The 17,798-nt window shown below is 40.7% G+C and overlaps 1 protein-coding gene across 1 annotated transcript in view; it reads left to right on the plus strand.

Moving 5' to 3' along the window:
- Positions 1–17,798, plus strand: part of MAMDC2 (MAM domain containing 2) — a 179,320-nt gene that overhangs the window by 87,219 nt on the left and 74,303 nt on the right. Inside the window, exons 8-9 of the mRNA XM_023213254.2 lie at positions 7,413–7,556; positions 10,843–11,108. Coding sequence (XP_023069022.1) covers positions 7,413–7,556; positions 10,843–11,108 — 410 coding nt within the window. The remainder of the gene's footprint in view (positions 1–7,412; positions 7,557–10,842; positions 11,109–17,798) is intronic.

The raw sequence follows: 17,798 nt of genomic DNA on the forward strand, positions 1-17,798 counted from the left end.
AAGCTCTCACAATCTACTGAATAGAATACTATATTTTAAAAACGCTTTCCAACAGTATGTATCCAAAATTTATAAATGTCCTTATGTTTAAAGATATTAGTATTTGGTAGACATCTCTAGATAGTTTTAGCTAAATAGCATGTGCTCTTGATTAAATTACTTTCCACTTCCAAGAAGAACCCTCAAATTATTTTATCATGATCAGTTTTGCAATTTCATAAATTTGATGTTTAAAATGAGAGAATTATTTTTACTCTGTAGAAAAATAGGTAAGCAAATTGATTCAAAGTGAATTAGAAAGCAAATGTTTTATAATAAGAAGGATAATAATAATGATAACCCAGATATATAAAATTGACCTTACTGTTTAGTGAATTTGTTTCCTTGAGAGACCAAGGGAGACATTATGGTCACCCCGCCTTATTAATGAGCCCTTATTCTGGGTTATGTAGCATGGAAAGTAATTTATGAACTTGGCGTTTGAGGTCTTTCACTTAAGATAGAGTTGGTTCGTAATTAATATGATTTTGGATACATTCTACAAGTCAGGGGACTAAGAAATTTTTTGGGGGGGAGGGGAAGGGGAACTGGGGGTCTCGCTGTGTCACTCAGGCTAGAGTGCAGTGGTGCAGTCACAACTCACTACAGCCTCAAACTCCTGGGCTCAAGTGATCTTCCTATCTCAGCCTTCTGAGCAGCTGGGACTGGCTAGTTTTTTGTTTGTTTATTTTAGTAGAGATGAGCTCTCACTATGTTGTCCAGGCTGGTCTTGAACTCCTGAGCTCAAGGGATTCTCCCACCTTGGCCTCCCAAAGTGCTGGCATTACAGGTGTGAGCCACAGTTTACATGGAAAAATATTTTCGACTTGAGCTAAACTGTTACTCCAAAACTAAACAGAAATCTACTAATCTGCTGAAATTGACTACTGGTTTTCCTAATTCTAATTTTTAAAAGGTTGTAAAACTGATAGAACCAGACTAGATTTACATACTTTTTAATGATTTAATCCAAACAATAATCAAAGATTAAAAGAGTCTCTCAATTTGATATAACACAGAAACCAACATTGTTTTACTTCTCTACATTTGATTCCTCTCTAATCCTATAAGTTAATATTCCAATTACATTCATAGTAATTTCACAACCTCTTTATCATTATTTTTAGACAAGGTCTTTTTTCTATCACTAGGCAGTGACACTGAAATTTATATTGCCTTGTTTTGTCTATGGGAGAAGAGGTGTTTATCTATTATCTGCACTGGGCAGAGGGTGGGTGAAGAGGCAGCTGGAGGTAACAGAACCAACTGAATCACCCAGAAGTAATGTTCAGAAATGCTCCTCCTTTTGAAAAAAAAGAGAATTTGTGTGAGCTCTTTCCTACTACACAGGTGGTGTGTCTGGTGAAAGGAAAAGAAAGCATCCAGTGAAACAAGGACCATGTGTTAAGAGGGCTGTTGACCCCTCAGTCTGCAAAGTACAGACTCCTTCTGTGCAGGAACTTCCACATATATGAGTTCTTACACAGTTAGGTTAACCAAGGCTCCATACTCATCTTCAGAACTTCCCACTAAGCCAGTTTGGCTTTAAATGGTTTAATTGCATCATTGTAGTGTTATGCTTAATCCACCAGGAATGTGGATTCACGTCCCTATTCTGCCACTTCCAAGCTATGTGGAACGGGTCATGTTACTTAACTTCTTTGAGACTCTATTTCCACATCTATAGTAAAGATGGAAGAATCTGTTTCACAGAGTTGTTGGGAAGGTTAATGAGTTAATGTCTGTGAAGGCCTTAGCACAGAGTATGATACACAGCAAATGCTTCATCATGAGACAATATTATTTACTTTATTTTCAAAACATGCCCACCCATCCCTGGAGAACAGTGGGTCAGATTGCAACTAAAGAGAACCAGCAAAGGGTACTTGCTTGATGATTGTGTCAGCTGGAGCCTGCTTTATGTCTTTCATTGAGCAGCTGTGGGCCAGATTGAGTCTTTAGAAGCTAAGCCTCTTAGTTTTCATACTTCATCTTACATTTCACAAATAGTTTATGCCCTTCTGTTTCATAACAGGTGCCAACATTTTTCCCTTATCTTGGTTAACTCCAGACTTCTTGTCTCTACTTTTCCCAGCTGGATCTAGCATTTTCTTCCCTCATCTCCCTAATAGGCTGAGACAGGAATCATTTCAACATACGAATCATCTTGTTCCCACCATCTGGTTGGGTTTAGAGTTAATCCAATCTAGTGGACCTGAGACCCATCTCATAGTCACAGATGCTCAACAGCAATGTCATGTGGCCCTCCAATGAACTGCCCCCCTCCCCAGTGCTTCCAGAGGACAGTGAGACCACCCCCCACTTCCTCTCCATCCCTTTGCCCCCCCACTGTCCCCCTCCACAACCACATTTGTCCCAAATTTTAGAAGATGGGAGCAAGCCTTCCTTTTGGTCTGTAAATCTTTGAATGCCTAAGAGGTGATCCCATTCACTTCTAGGAATCCTGCCATAAGGCCCAGCCTCAAACTGAGAGCTCTACTGCTCTGCCATATGCAGACCCAACCTCCTTTCTGGGCTTGGATCCACCCCACCCCAGGCCAGGTACTGGGTAGATCCTAACACTCATGGGTACGCCTCTCAGAGAATCACTACCTAAATCCCAATACCGGCCATTCACTGACAACACACTGCCCCGACCTCTTGTCTATTTGGAAACCCAGGCCCAGTTGCTGCCTAGGCTACAGCTAAGGTTGCCCCAGCCTTTCTTATCTTAAATGCCCCCAAGGGTCTCCACAGCCTAGTCACTGAGTCTGGCCCTTGTTTCCCCATAGGTCTTCAGTGTGGTGCCAGGTCCCATTGCCTCTCCTACCCAAGCCAGCTTTGAGCTGTCTCAGCCTGCTCTTGGGCGGGCACATGCTGAAGTAAAACTACCCTGCAAGGTTGGCAGTGTAGAGAACACAATGCCCCCAGTATCTATCTTTTAGCACTCTAGGGGCTGATGAGCCTTTTAGATCTGTGGGGTTGATGGTGAGTTTCTCTCCATGAACTCCATGGAGCAGAGGAAAGGATGAGAAATGTTCCCAACTACTCTCAAACTGCAACACATTCCTGCTAATTAGATTATCTTCAAAGCTTCTCATTTCTAAAAAGTTCAAATGTCAGAAAGCAAGTAATTAAAGATTACATTATGATGCTTTTTGGTAAGTTGCTTAAGGGGGCTTTAGTTCTTTTTTTCTTGATCACCAACAGATGCTCAGAGGCTTCCAACTGCCTCTGATTCCTCCCTATGCTTCAAATACATCATTACACTTCCCAGCAGCTCAACTTGTGATCTGCCCTTTACTAACACCTCTGAAACAAGCTTGAAGCAAAGGCTCTGCACCCATTCAGGTCACAAACAGACCTCTGGCCCCATCCTCAGGAATCAGACACTGTCTCACAGCAGAAGCAGCACTCTAGGTGAAAAAGATTTAGCCCCTGAGTTAGGCTTTCGAGATTTTTTTTTTTTTTAATCAGACCTCCTCAAGACCCCAGGAAAATCCATTTCAAATCTATTCATTAGCAAAATATTATAATCACATCATCAGAAAAATATTTTCTGTATGACTCAGTCTATCACCATGGAGAGAAGTGATTGTTGCTTACTTTTAATTTTTTTTGATAGGCATTTTTTTTTAGTGTAGTTCTAGGTTCACAGCAAAATTGAGAGGAAGGTACAGAGGTCTCTCATAGTCCCCTTGTCTTCATATACATTACTGTCCCCCAGAGTCCACAGTTTACATTAAGGTTCACTCATGGTATTGTATACTCTATGGATTTAGACAAATGTATAATGATATGTATCCACCATTGTAGCATCATACAGAATATTTTCATTGCCCTAAAAACCCCCTCTATATTCAGGCCAGGCATGCTGGTGCACACCTGTAATCCCAGCACTTTGGGAGGCAAAGGAGGTTGGATTGCTTGAGTCCAGGAGTTGGAGACCAGCCTGGGCAACATAGTGAAACCCTGTCTCTACAAAAAATACAAAAATTAGCCAGGCATGGTGGTGCATGCCTATGGTCTCAGCTTCTTAGGAGGCTAAAGAAGGAGGATAGGTTGAATCCAGGAGGTAGAGGCTACCATGAGCCAAGATTGCACCACTGCACTCCAGCCTGGGCCACAAAGTGGGACCCTGTCTCAAAAACAAAAGACAAACAAAAAACTCTGTTTTGCCTATTCACCTCTCCTTCCCCCCAACCTGTGGCAGTTACTGTTCTTTTTACTGTCCCCATAGTTTTGCCTGTTCAAGAATGTTATATAGTTGGAATCATAGAGTATGTAGCCTTTTCAGACTGGCTTCCTTCACTTTGTAATATGTATTTAAGTTTACTCTGTATCATTTCATGGCTTGATAGCTCATTTCTTCTAAGCGCTGAGTGATACTTAGTTGTCTGGATGTACCACAGTTTATGTATCCACTCACCTACTGAAGGACATAACTTGGTTACTTTCAAGTTTTGGTGTTTATGAATAAAACTTCTGTAAACTTTCACGTTTTTATGCCACCTTCCACCCCCTCCCACACATCTAATAACTGAGTTAAGATTCTCTTGCAGTTGCCCAAGAGCACTGCTTTAAGATTCATTCCTTCTTCTACCCTCTCTAGCTGGGATAAAGAATGAAAAAAAAAGGAGGCTGTGAGGGAGAAGATTCATTCCCGATGAGGAACTAACTGACCTCTTCTCTTCGTGCATGGCACTTGGCAGTGCCACCCCATTTCCTGAGTTAGCTGGCCATCTGTTGATTTGGGATTTTTGTTTGTTTTTTTATTACCCAGTAGCAGAGGGTGACTAATAGTGAATACTTTAATGGGGTTTCCTGTGGTCTCAAATATCCATGGGAGAATGTCAAAGGATCCTTGTTTGTGTAACATCTTGTTCATTTTTCACAGACTTTATCTTCAGGGCTTAAAGATATACCCTGGTGCTGACAGAATCAGGCAGACCAGGGTGTGGGCTAATCTACCCATCTTAGAGCATTGAGAATTCTCTTCATTTCCTCTTCTCCAGTCTGGCTCATCTGGATTTGCTCCTGGTGCACTTCCTAGGGCATATCCCCTGAGATACAATCAGGTTCTAGTTATACAGGAACACTTTTTACCTAATTTTTTTTTTTTTGGTAATTTGTTGTTAATCAGTTACTTTTTAAAATTTAATTTTCTTGGAGCTCTTTAATTTTCTATCATTTCAAACTCGGACATAATTTGCAGGAAAACTACAAATAACTCCTATATACTCTTCACCCAGCTCTACAAATTAACATTTTGCCATGTTTGCTTTATCTACCATTTAAGAATAGGTTGCAAACATCATGCCCCTTTACCATTAAATATTTTAGTGTGTATTTTATAATCACGTTCTTCAGCATAACTATAGGATAATTATGGAGTTCAGGAAATTTAATACTGATACAACATTATCAACTTACTTTCAGTCCATACACCAATGTTTCCAATTGCCCCAATAACAACCTTTACAGATATTTGTTCTTCTGGACCAAGATTGAATCTTGCATCCCTGGTAGCACTTGGTTGTCATGCGTCTTTCATCCACTTTAATCTGGGTCAGTTCTTCAGCCCACCTGAATGCTTTCTTGCTTTAGAAATTGACAAACTGAGAATACAGTAAGTTTTTATAGTGAGCTGTTTCATCAGCTCACTGCTCCTAGAGCTCAAATGTTTCTCTAGAGATAATTTTCCAGTTATTCAACACATGTCCTCTCTCCATAATCCTGGATTGTTAGACATGTGTGTCAGCATGCAGAGAAGAATCACACTTGGCTGCACCGAATATATCCCAACTGCTACAGTCACATCCCCTCTGTTCTAAGAGGGCAATCTGAACAGCGTGATTTACAAGCCACTTGTTGATAGGATTAAAAGTTATTCTCAAAAAAGCAGAAGTATTTTATTTGTATAAATGTATGTGGTGCAAGTACAGTTTTGTTACAGGCATACATTGCATAGTGTTAAGTGAAGATTTTAAGGTATCCATCCTGGAGTAACATACATTGTACCCATTAAGTAATTTCTTATCTTCCATGCCCCCTCCTACTCCCTCAGCCTTCTAAGTCTCCACTGTCTATTATTCCACTCTTTGTATCAGTGTGTACACATTATTTAGTTCCCACTTATGAGTGAGAGCATGCAGTATTTGTGTTTGTGTCTGACTTGTTTCGTTTAAGATAATGACCTCCAATACCAACCATGTTGCTGCAAAAGACATAATTTCATTGTTTTTATGGATGAATAGTATTCCAGTTTGTATGTACATATGATATTTTCTTTATCCAGTCATCCATTGATGGGCACTTAGGTTGATTCCTTATCTTTGGTACTGTTAATAGTGCTGAGATCAACAATTCAAGTGCAGTATCTTTTTTGGTATATGGATTTCTTTTCCTTTGAGTAGATTCCCAGTAATGGGATTGCTGGATCGAATGGTAGTTCTATTTTCATTTTTTTTGAGAAATCTCCACACTGTTTTTCATAGTGGCTGTACTAGTTTACATTCTCACTAACATTGTATAAGAGTTCCCTTTTCTTCACCTCCTCACCAACATCTGTTAATTTTTGTCTTTTTAATAATAGCCATTCTAAGATATCTTGTTGTACTTTTAATTTGCATTTCTCTGCTGATTAGTGATGTTGAACACTTTTTTATATACCTGTTGGCCAGTTGTATGTCTTCTTAAAGAGCAGAACTCTTTTATGTTCCCTCCAGGCTATCTGGGGTGAGGTATTTATAGAACAGGGTAAATAATGCCAGAACTTGGCGAAGTCAAAGCAATAGCAGTACCCATGACAGATCTGTGACTCTTTGACCTGCACGATTTAAACTGAGTGATGACTTTCTTCAAGCAGATCAGCTCCTACTACTGATGGCAAAGTAGACAGCAGCTGTGCTTCTGACACAAAGGTTGAGCAACAAAGGAAAATTGTTTCTGTAAAACATCTAAAATCTTCATCTTAGAGACAAATTGAGTCCCATAAAATATCTTCCTTTTCCCTTTTTTTATTTTAAAACTTTTATGAATGAATTGCGAATTGTGAAGAAGTATATGAATAAATGTTCACAGTCATGAAAGGAAATTTCTTTTGAAGTCGGCTACTTCATTTTTATAATGTGAGCAGTGCTCCTTTCTCCCCTCCCTTTAGAAAGGAAAAGAACAATTTTCCTGTCATGTTGAAACGCTGGTTTGATGCTAACCTATCAGCAAGCCCTTTGGGTAAAGATATTTAGTTGTGTTTTACTTCTTCGGTCTCCCCTGGCACAAATGTGTATATATAAATATCTGTCAACCAGTTGATGTAGTCCTTTGAGATCTTTGGGACTGATTGTCATTAACTTTGCTTGTCCTTTGCTCAGAACTTCTGTTCAGTGCCGTGGAAGCCAGCTGCAATTTTGAGCAAGATCTCTGCAACTTTAACCAAGATAAAGAAGGTCCAGGATGGACCCGAGTGAAAGTAAAACCAAACATGTATCGGGCTGGAGACCACACTACAGGCTTAGGTAAATCAGGGATCTGTCTATGTGGGGATATCTTGGGTAGTCGTAAGCTTTATTGGCCATTCCTACATCATACCTGCAAAGACACTGACTTAAAGAAAAAAGGCAACTGTGAAGAAGCAAAGACAATCAGTAATCTTGTGTTTGACAATTTTTTTTTAAATTGAAATTCAAGTTGTTGTGTTAGCAGACCTATTTGCTAGTTAATTAAACAGGCAAATCCTTGTAAAATATTTAGGAACTCACTTTAGATGCAATACCTTTAAGGAAAAAAAATCTGTTGAGTTGTATTTATATGAAATCTCCAGAAAAGACATATTCCCACAGATAAAAAGAAGATTTCAGTGGTTGCCAGGGGCTGTGGCAGAGGGAGTAAGAGTGTTTAATGAGTATGGGGTTGCCTTTGGGTGATGAAAATGATCTGGAACTACGTAGTGGTGATGGTTGCACAGCATTGTGAATGCTCAAAATGCTGCTGAATTGTGCACATTCAAATGGTTAAATGGTAACTTTTATACCATGTATATTTTACTATAATTTTAAAAATCTATTGTGGAGGGGAAAAGCTATTTAAAAATGTTGAGTGGACACTTGATGGATATTATTTACAAGGAGCTTTTGGAAACAGGAGTCTGAGTGTTCCTTGTGTAGGTATTACCTATTAATTTAATGATAGCCTTTGTGGAGCCCAACCCAGTGGAGACAAGTGCAAAGAGCTTGATCTCAAGGAGTTCAGTGTCTCATTTATTTATCCAACACATATTTATATACTGGAGACTGAGGTGAGTTTACCATGGAGCTGGTGAAGCTTAGGTTCCAGGGCCCCTGCCTTGTACCAGCCCCAAGAAAGGCCTTGAAAGAGCCCTCACAATTTCGTGCTTGTAATTTTGTATTCTTTTCTTAGAGGTTGCCTAACCTGTAGAAATAAAGGCCCTACCGAATCTATTCTGACCTTGGGCTGATTAACTGGAAAATCATCTCTAGAGAACCATTTGAGTTCTGGGAGCAGTGAACTGATGAAACGGGGAGCTGTTTAGGGATAAAAAGACTCACCATACTCTCAGTTTGTCAATTTTCAAAGTAATAAAACATTCAAGTGGACTAACTCCTGGGGAATACAATAGTGAACAAATCTGAAGTGAATCTCACCTTCACTGGCAGACAATCTTTTCAGTGGGCAAGAGAAACATTAGACAAATACATACACAAACAAACCTATAATCACAGGTTGTGGCAAGTGCTGTCAGGGAGGAAAAACTTTTCCTCTACCCTCTTAAGTTCCATGTTTGGACCTAAGAATTAAAGTGATGTAAGACAGATTAGCAAGAAAAAACCACAAATTTTATTTAATATTTTTACCTGTACTTGGGAGCCTCCATAAAACAATGAAGACCCAAAGAAGCAGATAGGCCTGAGAGCTTCAATACAATTTTAAACATAGGATAATAAAATTGTGGAGAAGTAGCAAGACAAAAAAAGGGGGGGGGGATTAGGGGGCTTAAGTTTCCAGGGGCAGTAAATTGTGGGAAAGTGACTAGGAAATATATGAAGGAAACTAATGGAAGATGAGGGTTATGTTAGTAGGTTTGTTTGTACAGATCCATTTTGGTGTCAACTCTCACTCTTTAGTGACAGAATGTTCTTCCCTTTCTGGGACAGGGAGAACACTTTGTTCGTAGGAAATTTTATGACCTGCTTTTAAGTATAATAGAAAAGGGGAGGTCAAAGGGTCCTTCCTGCCTCTGCTGTTTCTCAAGTGACTTTACCTCAAAATAATCAAAATGCCAAAGTGACATAGTTTGGGGTGGCATGTTCTGATCCCCTTCTTTCACAGTACAAAGAAATGAAGAGAGAGCTCTGAGAGAGAATAGAGGGAAGAATCTAATTTTGGTTTAGCATTCAGGGAAGGTTTCTCTGAGGAAAGCTGCCGTTAGCTGGGATAGTGGGCGTGACCCAGGCAGAGGGAACAACATCTGTGAAGGCCTTGAATTTGGAAAGAGCTGGTCACACCACAGAATAGGAAGGTCTGTATGGCTGCACCGTGGGGAGGAATGGTGAGGAGGAGAATGGAGGAAAATGATGTCAGAGAGGGAGATAGATCCTGGGTGTGGCAGGCCACAGGAAGCATTTGGAATTTTATTATAGAGGACATGAGAAGCCACTGAGAGGTTTTAAGCAGAAAAAAACACAGATGAAACTTAGGTTTCAAAAAGGTTGTTCTGGCTGTTGTACGGCCACCCATAATAGTCTGCTCAGCCAGCCATAACAAAATACCACAGACTGGGTGGCTTAAACAACAGACATTATTTCCTCACAGTTCTGGAGGCTGTGAGTTCAAAATCAAGGTGCCATCAGGGTCGTTTGTGGTGAGGGGTCTCTTCCTAGCTTATAGATGGCCACTTATCATGTGTCCTCACATGGCTTCTTGGTGTATGGCGGGAGAGAGAGCTCTGGCATGTCTTTCTCTTCTTTTGAGTTAAATAACTGGGTAAAACTAAACGGTATACAAAGACTGAGGTACCCAAAAGAAAACGGGCAGGAGGAGGAGCAGAAAAAAGAAAGAGAAAAAGAAGGTGGGTTTTGTTTTTGTTTTTTTATCTTTTCTGCCCAGGCTTTCCAGGATACACGAACTCATTTTAAATTGACCATGGGGATGGTGGGAAGGGGAGGTTCCTGATTTTATTTTTCTTTGTTATTTAGAAGGAATAAAGGAAGAACACAGATCTTCAGCACCTGGGAGGATCCATCTGATGAAAAACCTGCTCTTCAAGGGCAGGTTTAACATTTGACCAAGAGAGGAGTAGACTCTGCCCAGACACAAACTTCCACAAAGACTGCCAGGCCAGCCTGAAATCCTGCCATCTCTATAGTCACTAAAAGATAATAAGAAAAAATCTGCTCTGGGCCTTCCATTTACTATGGTTCAGTCCTCGGAATATACAATCTAAGTCAGATGGTTGACCCAAGCAGCTGGTATCTCCAAGATGATTTCATCCTTTTTGTTTTGTGAAAAGTGTAAATCCTAATTAATGACTGAAATCTGGGCATGTGCTATAGAAAATCTGTACTGGTTTGTAAGGTTTACTTAGAATTAAATGAGGTTTCATTTCAATGAGGCACATGGATGTTTTCTGTCACTTAAGCCACAGACATTAGAAAATGCTTTCTATCATTTAAAGCATAGCTGGTAGTCTTTGCTGTCTAGTTCTACTACTTTAATCACCTTTTACCACTTGCTAATCTAGATTAGATTATTTTGCATTGCTGATATGCTTTATCTTGTTTGCAGGGTATTACCTCCTAGCCAACACGAAGTTCACATCTCAGCCTGGCTACATTGGAAGGCTCTATGGGCCCTCCCTACCAGGAAACCTACAGTATTGTCTGCGTTTTCATTATGCCATCTATGGATTTTTAAAAATGAGTGACACCCTAGCCGTTTACATCTTTGAAGAGAACCATGTAGTTCAAGAGAAGATCTGGTCTGTGTTGGAGTCCCCAAGGGGTGTTTGGATGCAAGCTGAAATCACCTTTAAGAAGCCCATGCCTACTAAGGTACAGTAGAGCCAATTTGTTCTGTGTCCATGTTCAGTTGCTGGACTAGTTTGTGAATGTCCATCTAGCTACTGTCAACTGGTGAGATATTATTTTCCTTTTGTTCAGGCCTACGGCCTCACCCTCACACCCTACTCCCAGCCATATACAGATTAATCCTTCAGTTACTTTCTGTTTCCTGGGTCTCTGAATCACAGCCACCTAGAGTTTGCTTTTTGTTTATCTCTTAAATTCCGAGACTAATCCAAAGACTGGGAGTACATGAATAGTCCAAGTTCAACAGTTGAACTTTAGTTTGAAACTTTAGTCATAATTCTGTCTCTCTCTCTTTCTCTTTCCCTCCCTCTCTCTCAAATGCACATACACACACTAGTGGGAATGCTAGTATTTTGAAAAGGTGAAATCAGTGAGCCTGGTTCTGCATTGAGACTTTAAGGTTAACAACCTAAGGCTCTAGCTGAACACAGGATGAGAAAGTCTATTAAAAAATATAGAACCAACACCGCCCTAGCCAGAGAGAATTTACATAAGGTAACCATCAGCATCTGATTTTGATAGAAATGAGAATATAAAAAGAGATATTTATTGCAGCGGGAATGGAAAAGGAAGCTGTAATCTCTCAAGCTTAGCAACTCATAAACTTAAAGAAGTTTTACAGATGCAATAAATTCTGCCACTGCAACTCAGAATGAAACCAGTGTGGGAAAAATCCATTTTGTTTCAACCTGTGTCAGTCAGTTGGCAAATATCTCTTGAGTATCCTGTCCATGTAAGAAAGGGTCCCAAAGAAAAATAAGAAAGTGCTGTCCTTCAAACAGATAACTCACAGAGTGGTAGCTCAATAAACATTGTTGAATGAAGGAATGAATGAATGAATGAATGAATGAATCAATCAATCAATCAATCAATCAGACTATCACATTCAAATCCAGGAGTTACCCAAAGTGCAGGCTCCCCTGGGGAAGCTGCAAACTTGGGGGAACAGTAGAACCTGCACAGACATTCATAGCCTGAACTTCTCTTGGTTACAACCATCTGGATAGAATCATAGCTGTGTCCATCTGTAACTTCCTGCTAAAGAAATCTAGTACACCACTCCTATCACAATGTTGCCTGGTTACTTTTAGTCCATTACAAAACCCGCCAGGACATCATTAAATCTTTACCATGGTTAATCAAAGACCTCTGAAAATTTTTTGTTTCCATTGCTAGGTAAGAAGAAAAACTATTTTCCATTGCTAGGCAGGAATGGCATGGCAGCCTCCTTGACTTACTGATTTCTAAAAGAGTTAAACTAATTTCTAATACCTCCAGCAGAGTAGAAGCATCTACGTTTTACCACAATCTTACAGAAAAGGCTTCTTTTTATTTGTATGCTAATTAAGTAGATAGTGTTGTAAGTATTCCTTGCATAATTCTATCAGTCTTTGATCACCTAACTAAATTGAGATATAATGCTCAGCTCCCTGGATGAGAGAGGAAGCAAACAGGTGTTTCTGGTACCATGTTTCTACCCTTAGCTTAGACTCTTGCTCTTTAAGCTCATTGCCTAGACAATATCAAATAATTTTTGAATGAGCCTTTCTTCCTATAAATGTCATCTTATAGATGGACTCTTGCAGCAGCATTATTGAACTTTCCTCTTCGATTTATTAGTCCTGGAGAAATCCAAGTTTCTCTGCACCTCTTAGGGATCCCAAAGGCCTAACCTGAGTTCCCATTACCAATTATTTAACACTTGCAAGTAGATATAGTAATACATACATGCATGTACACACACACATGCACACACACACACACACACAAGCAAATACCAGAGTCCCAAAATCAGGGGTGCACCAAAAGTAATGGAATCTTTGTTACACTCTATGTCCTATTTTGCTGATTTTTTTTAAAGGAGGATATAATAAGCATTTTATTTATTCATTTGGCTTATTTATTTATTTATATATTCATTCATTTTCTTTACTCACCCAGTGTTTATTAGGTACATGCTCAGTACAAGGAATATAAAAATGAGGCTCAGATCCTACCCTTGAGGAAGAAGAGATCACAGATGGTAGAAGATTAAGATACATAAGCAACTAATTACCATGCAATGTTATGTAAAGCCCACGGAAGGGCTACATAAAAAGATAGAGGAGTAGTTTTACCAGTTGCTGTAAAAAATAATGGCAAATAGAGACCCAGCTGAGCCACTGTTTAGACGGTTAAAATTCAGGCCATGCTGGATTCTAACTCCTGCTCATCACTCCACTCATCTCACCCCACCCCACTTCATCCTCTATTGACAAACATGGGTTGTTTAGGAATCTGCCCATTCCTTTATAGTGAGTCTCTGCTTATACCTGAACTGGTGCACACCTCCTAGCAGATAACAGTGCCCCTGGGAATTTGCCCTTTTCTTTTCTGGAGGCCAACTACCAAGCTGCCCAGCAACTGCACAGTTCCCCACAACCACTTAGGGAAAAATGGATCTAGACCCAGTGGTGGCGGAGGAGTTCTTACAGCACTCAGAAAGAACGAGTTATGGATTCAACCCCAGTGCAGATGAGGAGACAGTAGTACAGTTCAACACTAGAAAACTCTGGCTACCTGCCTCAAAGTGGCCCTTAGTTCTTGGCAGGTCCCTGTTACACAGAAATAGCTTCTCAGAGAGTAAAAGAACCATTTGACATCCACCATAGAAGTATGCATTAGATAAGGCAGGAAACTGAAGTTCACTTACTTATTTAACATATACAGGTTGAAGTAAACATACAAAAATATATTTAAGACAAGGGATAAAATGAGAAGTCAGAGTTTCCCACACTAGTCCCTACTGCTGAACTCAAAATTCTACTTCCAGCCAGGTGTAGTGGCTCACACAACACTCTGGGAGGCCGAGGCGAGTGGATCACCTGAGGTCAGGAGTTCGAGACCAGCCTGGCCAACATGGCAAAACCCCATCTCTACTAAAAAAAATTAGCCAGGCATGGTGGCATGTGCCTGTAATCCCAGCTACTCATTAGGCCAAGACAGGCGAATTGCTTGAACCCAGGAGGCGGAGGTTGCAGTGAGCCAAGATCACGCCACTGCACTCCAGCTTGGGCAACAGAACAAGACTCCATCTCAAAATAAACAAACATTAAGACTAACTGCCTCATTTGGTTGGGTGTGGTGGCTCACGCCTGTAATCCCAGCACTTCAGAAGGCCAAGGCAGGCATATCACCTGTTGTCAGGAGTTTGAGACCAGCCTGGCCAATATGGTGAAACCCCATCTCCACTAAAAATGCAAAAATTAGCCAGGCTGGGTGGTACACACCTGTAGTCCTAGCTTCTCAGAAGGCTGAGGCACAAGAATCGCTTGAACCTAGGAGGTGAAGGTTGCAGTGAGCCAAGATCGTGCCACTATATTCCAGCCTGGGTAACAAAGCAAGATTCCATCTCAAAATAAATAAATAAATATTTAAAATTCACTTCCACCTCTTGTTTTTCTGATGGTTTTTCTTCCTGATTCACTGATGGCTTCCTCTATAACTCTAAATATATTTCCACCTCCATTTCTTGATTCATTCACCTTAACTGTGTTGGCTGACTCCCTACTATGAAAGAGAAGGAACTTACACTATTCCTTCTATTCCTCCTGCTTTTCTCTCTCTTCGTCATAATTTTTAGTTTTGTTTTTATTTTGAACATTTTTCTTGGTTCCCTTTACAACTTTAGTACACTAAACCATCTATTTTTGGATCCATAAACTTTAGACAATGTCTCTTGACACCCCACCATGTTAAAATGAATAAACCTCCCCGACCCCGCATTTCTCTTCACCTCTCTTACCCCCTTGACTTCCCAAATTCTCCCAGATATACAATTACTGAACTTTCATATTGTTATGGCTTAGAACATTTATATTTCTACAGTTAAGCCTTCTGTGCTTTGCTTGTGGCATGATTTCCCTCTGAGGCCCCCCTTGGCATTTTGAAGAGGACAGTTGTGCCTTTGTGGTGAGAACATTTCTCACCTTCCTGGATGTTTAGCATCTGTGATTACTGCAAAAACCAAAATTATTTCTACACATTTCCAAATTGTCCTAGAGGTGTCATCCTATCCTTGGATGAGAACCATTGGTCTTTAAATTGAATCTGACAATTGAAATTAAAAACCATCCTCACCTGCCATTCATTCTTGCTCCCCTGCAATCTGTCTCTGTCCAGCAGTAGAGTTATCAAGCTGCAACCCTCCCCTGCAGGGACCCTTTGGCTTCCTTTTGCTCTTAGAGAAAAGGCATGCTCTAGCATCAGCCACATCCCCAGGTTTACGTCTTGCATTTTCCATTGTAATCACACTGAGCAATCAGTTCCTGGGACACACTCTGCTCTCTCCTACCTTGTATTATTGCATTCCCTGTTGCCTCTGCCTACACTCTTCTTATTTAGATCTCAGCTTAAACCTCACTTCCTCACAGAATCCTTCTTTGACCCCACTCTCCACGCCTATACAGCATGGTGAGGTTAGGGTTCCCTGGCATCCTATGCTTCCATCATCTTGGAGACAGCATAACATAGTGATTAGGAGAACAGACACAGCAATCTCTCTAGTTTTAAACCCCAAGTCTGCCACTTGCTAGCTTTGCAATCAGAGTCAGTTTTCTTAATTTCTCTCAATTTTCCATCTGGGACCAAAACCCTAGCAATGTACTTGGCACTCAGTTGGTGCTCACTAATTGTCTGTTGACTGATTGTCACATTCTGACTTTTGAGCAGGGATTATTCACCTTCATTAAAATCACCTGGGGAGGGCCAGGTATGGTGGCTCACACCTGTAATCCCAGCACTTTGGGAGGCAGAGACAGGTGGATCACCTGAGGTCAGGAGTTGGAGACCAGCATAGCCAACATGGTAAAACCCCATCTCTACTTAAAAATATTTTAAAAATTAACCGGGCATGGTGGTGCATGCCTGTAGTCCAAGCTACTTGGGAGGCGGAGGCAGGAGAATTGCTTGAGCCCAGGAGGTGGACAGAGGTTTCAGTGAGCCAAGATTTGTACTCCAGTCTGGGTGACAGAGCGAGACTCCATCTCAAAAAAAAAAAAAAAAAAAAAAAAATCACCTCTGGAGCTTTATAATGCTGATGTCCAAGTATTACCCCAAACCAAGGAAAGCAGACCCTGAGATGGAGACTTATTTGCAGGAAGTTTATGAGGTTTGCTCTTGGGATCACCACTGAAGGAAGGGAAGGAAAGGAAGCAGGATCAGGCAATCAGGCAGGAGAAGCTGTCAGGCTGCAGTGCATTCTCAAGGAAGGCTTCAGCTGACCTACAGGGAGCTCTGAAACTGGTGTGGCCTTTCAGAGTTGTCCTGGGTTGAGTAATGTTGCCTTTACGGTCCCATATTGATTGGTCATTGGATGCTGGCTACCTCAGGAAGAGGGTATTGCCTTGAAATGCCTGGCAACTTTCCACAGATGACTAACAAGTCGAGTGCTGTCCACTGGCTACACTTTCAGCAACTGGGAGAATAAGCCCTTATTTCCTGAAGGATCAGTTGGGTGGTGCATCTACTATACTGATTAGGTCAGAATCTTTTGGTGTGGGGGCCTGGGAATCAGTATTTTATAAAGTGCACCAGGGTATTGTAACATCCAACATAGAGAACTATTGCTCTGAATAACTACAAAAGTTATTTTATAAAAGTATAATATTTTATAAAAATATAATATTTTATAAAAATAGTATAAAAGCAGAAAAGAAGAGAGCAATAAGAAAGACCCTGTGTTTCAGGCTCATATGCAGCTGAGCTGCACGGAAACCAGGCATGGCAGCCCAGCAGATTCTGTGGTAGCCAAAGGCCTGTGCAAGGATATGTCTGTGTAGTGTCCTTGCCCAGGTCCCTCTCCCTGAAGTGCTGGGAGATGTTCCTGTGACCATACAGCTGGGTAGGAACAGAGCTAGATGAATGGTCTTCCTGCCCCTAGGTAGCTTTTTCACTGTGAGTGACTCACCCCTGTCAAAGCTTCAGAGATCAAGACTTTTCCAGAGTTATGACACCCAAACCTGGGCTATTGTTTTCCACATGTGGTTTCTGTCCATAGAGAGTACATGTTTCTCCAAAACTTCTTGCCATTGAGAAAGGAGTTTTAAGTCACAGAGCATCCAAATAAGCATATGGCCAACACTTGCCAGCTGTTACAGTCTGTCTGGAAGCTTCATATTGGCTGTTCTGGATGGTTTAATAACTCAGTATCGACTTTACTTCCAAATTGATGACAGTTTAAGAGATTTTTCTGAACCTATTGAGCTTAGCATACATTTTTTAATAGTTGGAATTTCTAAAGACTGAGTCCTGAAATGAACTTGCTGGAACTTCTAGAAGGTTCAGAGTTCAACTTGGGTCAGAACAAGGGACAAGCTGGCCGTTTATCAAGTACCTACTTTGTGCTGGGCAGCACATGCTCTCTTGTTTAGTCCTTAATACGCTACAGTAACACCAAATTTAGGGGAAGAAACTGAAGTTTCAGGACATTTAAATAGTTTGATTCCTCCTGTTTCATTGCCACTCTTCCCCAAATTCCAGATGAAACCCTTCAGTGACACCCCTAAAATTCATCTCAAACATGTCCACTTCTCTCTCTCCAGCCACCACCCTAGTCTAAGCTGCCATCATTTCTTACTTAAATGACTTCAATATCTTTGTAGCTGGATCATCTCT

Source organism: Piliocolobus tephrosceles, chromosome 14 (assembly GCF_002776525.5).
Source record: "Piliocolobus tephrosceles isolate RC106 chromosome 14, ASM277652v3, whole genome shotgun sequence".
Classification (NCBI taxonomy): Eukaryota; Metazoa; Chordata; class Mammalia; order Primates; family Cercopithecidae; genus Piliocolobus; species Piliocolobus tephrosceles.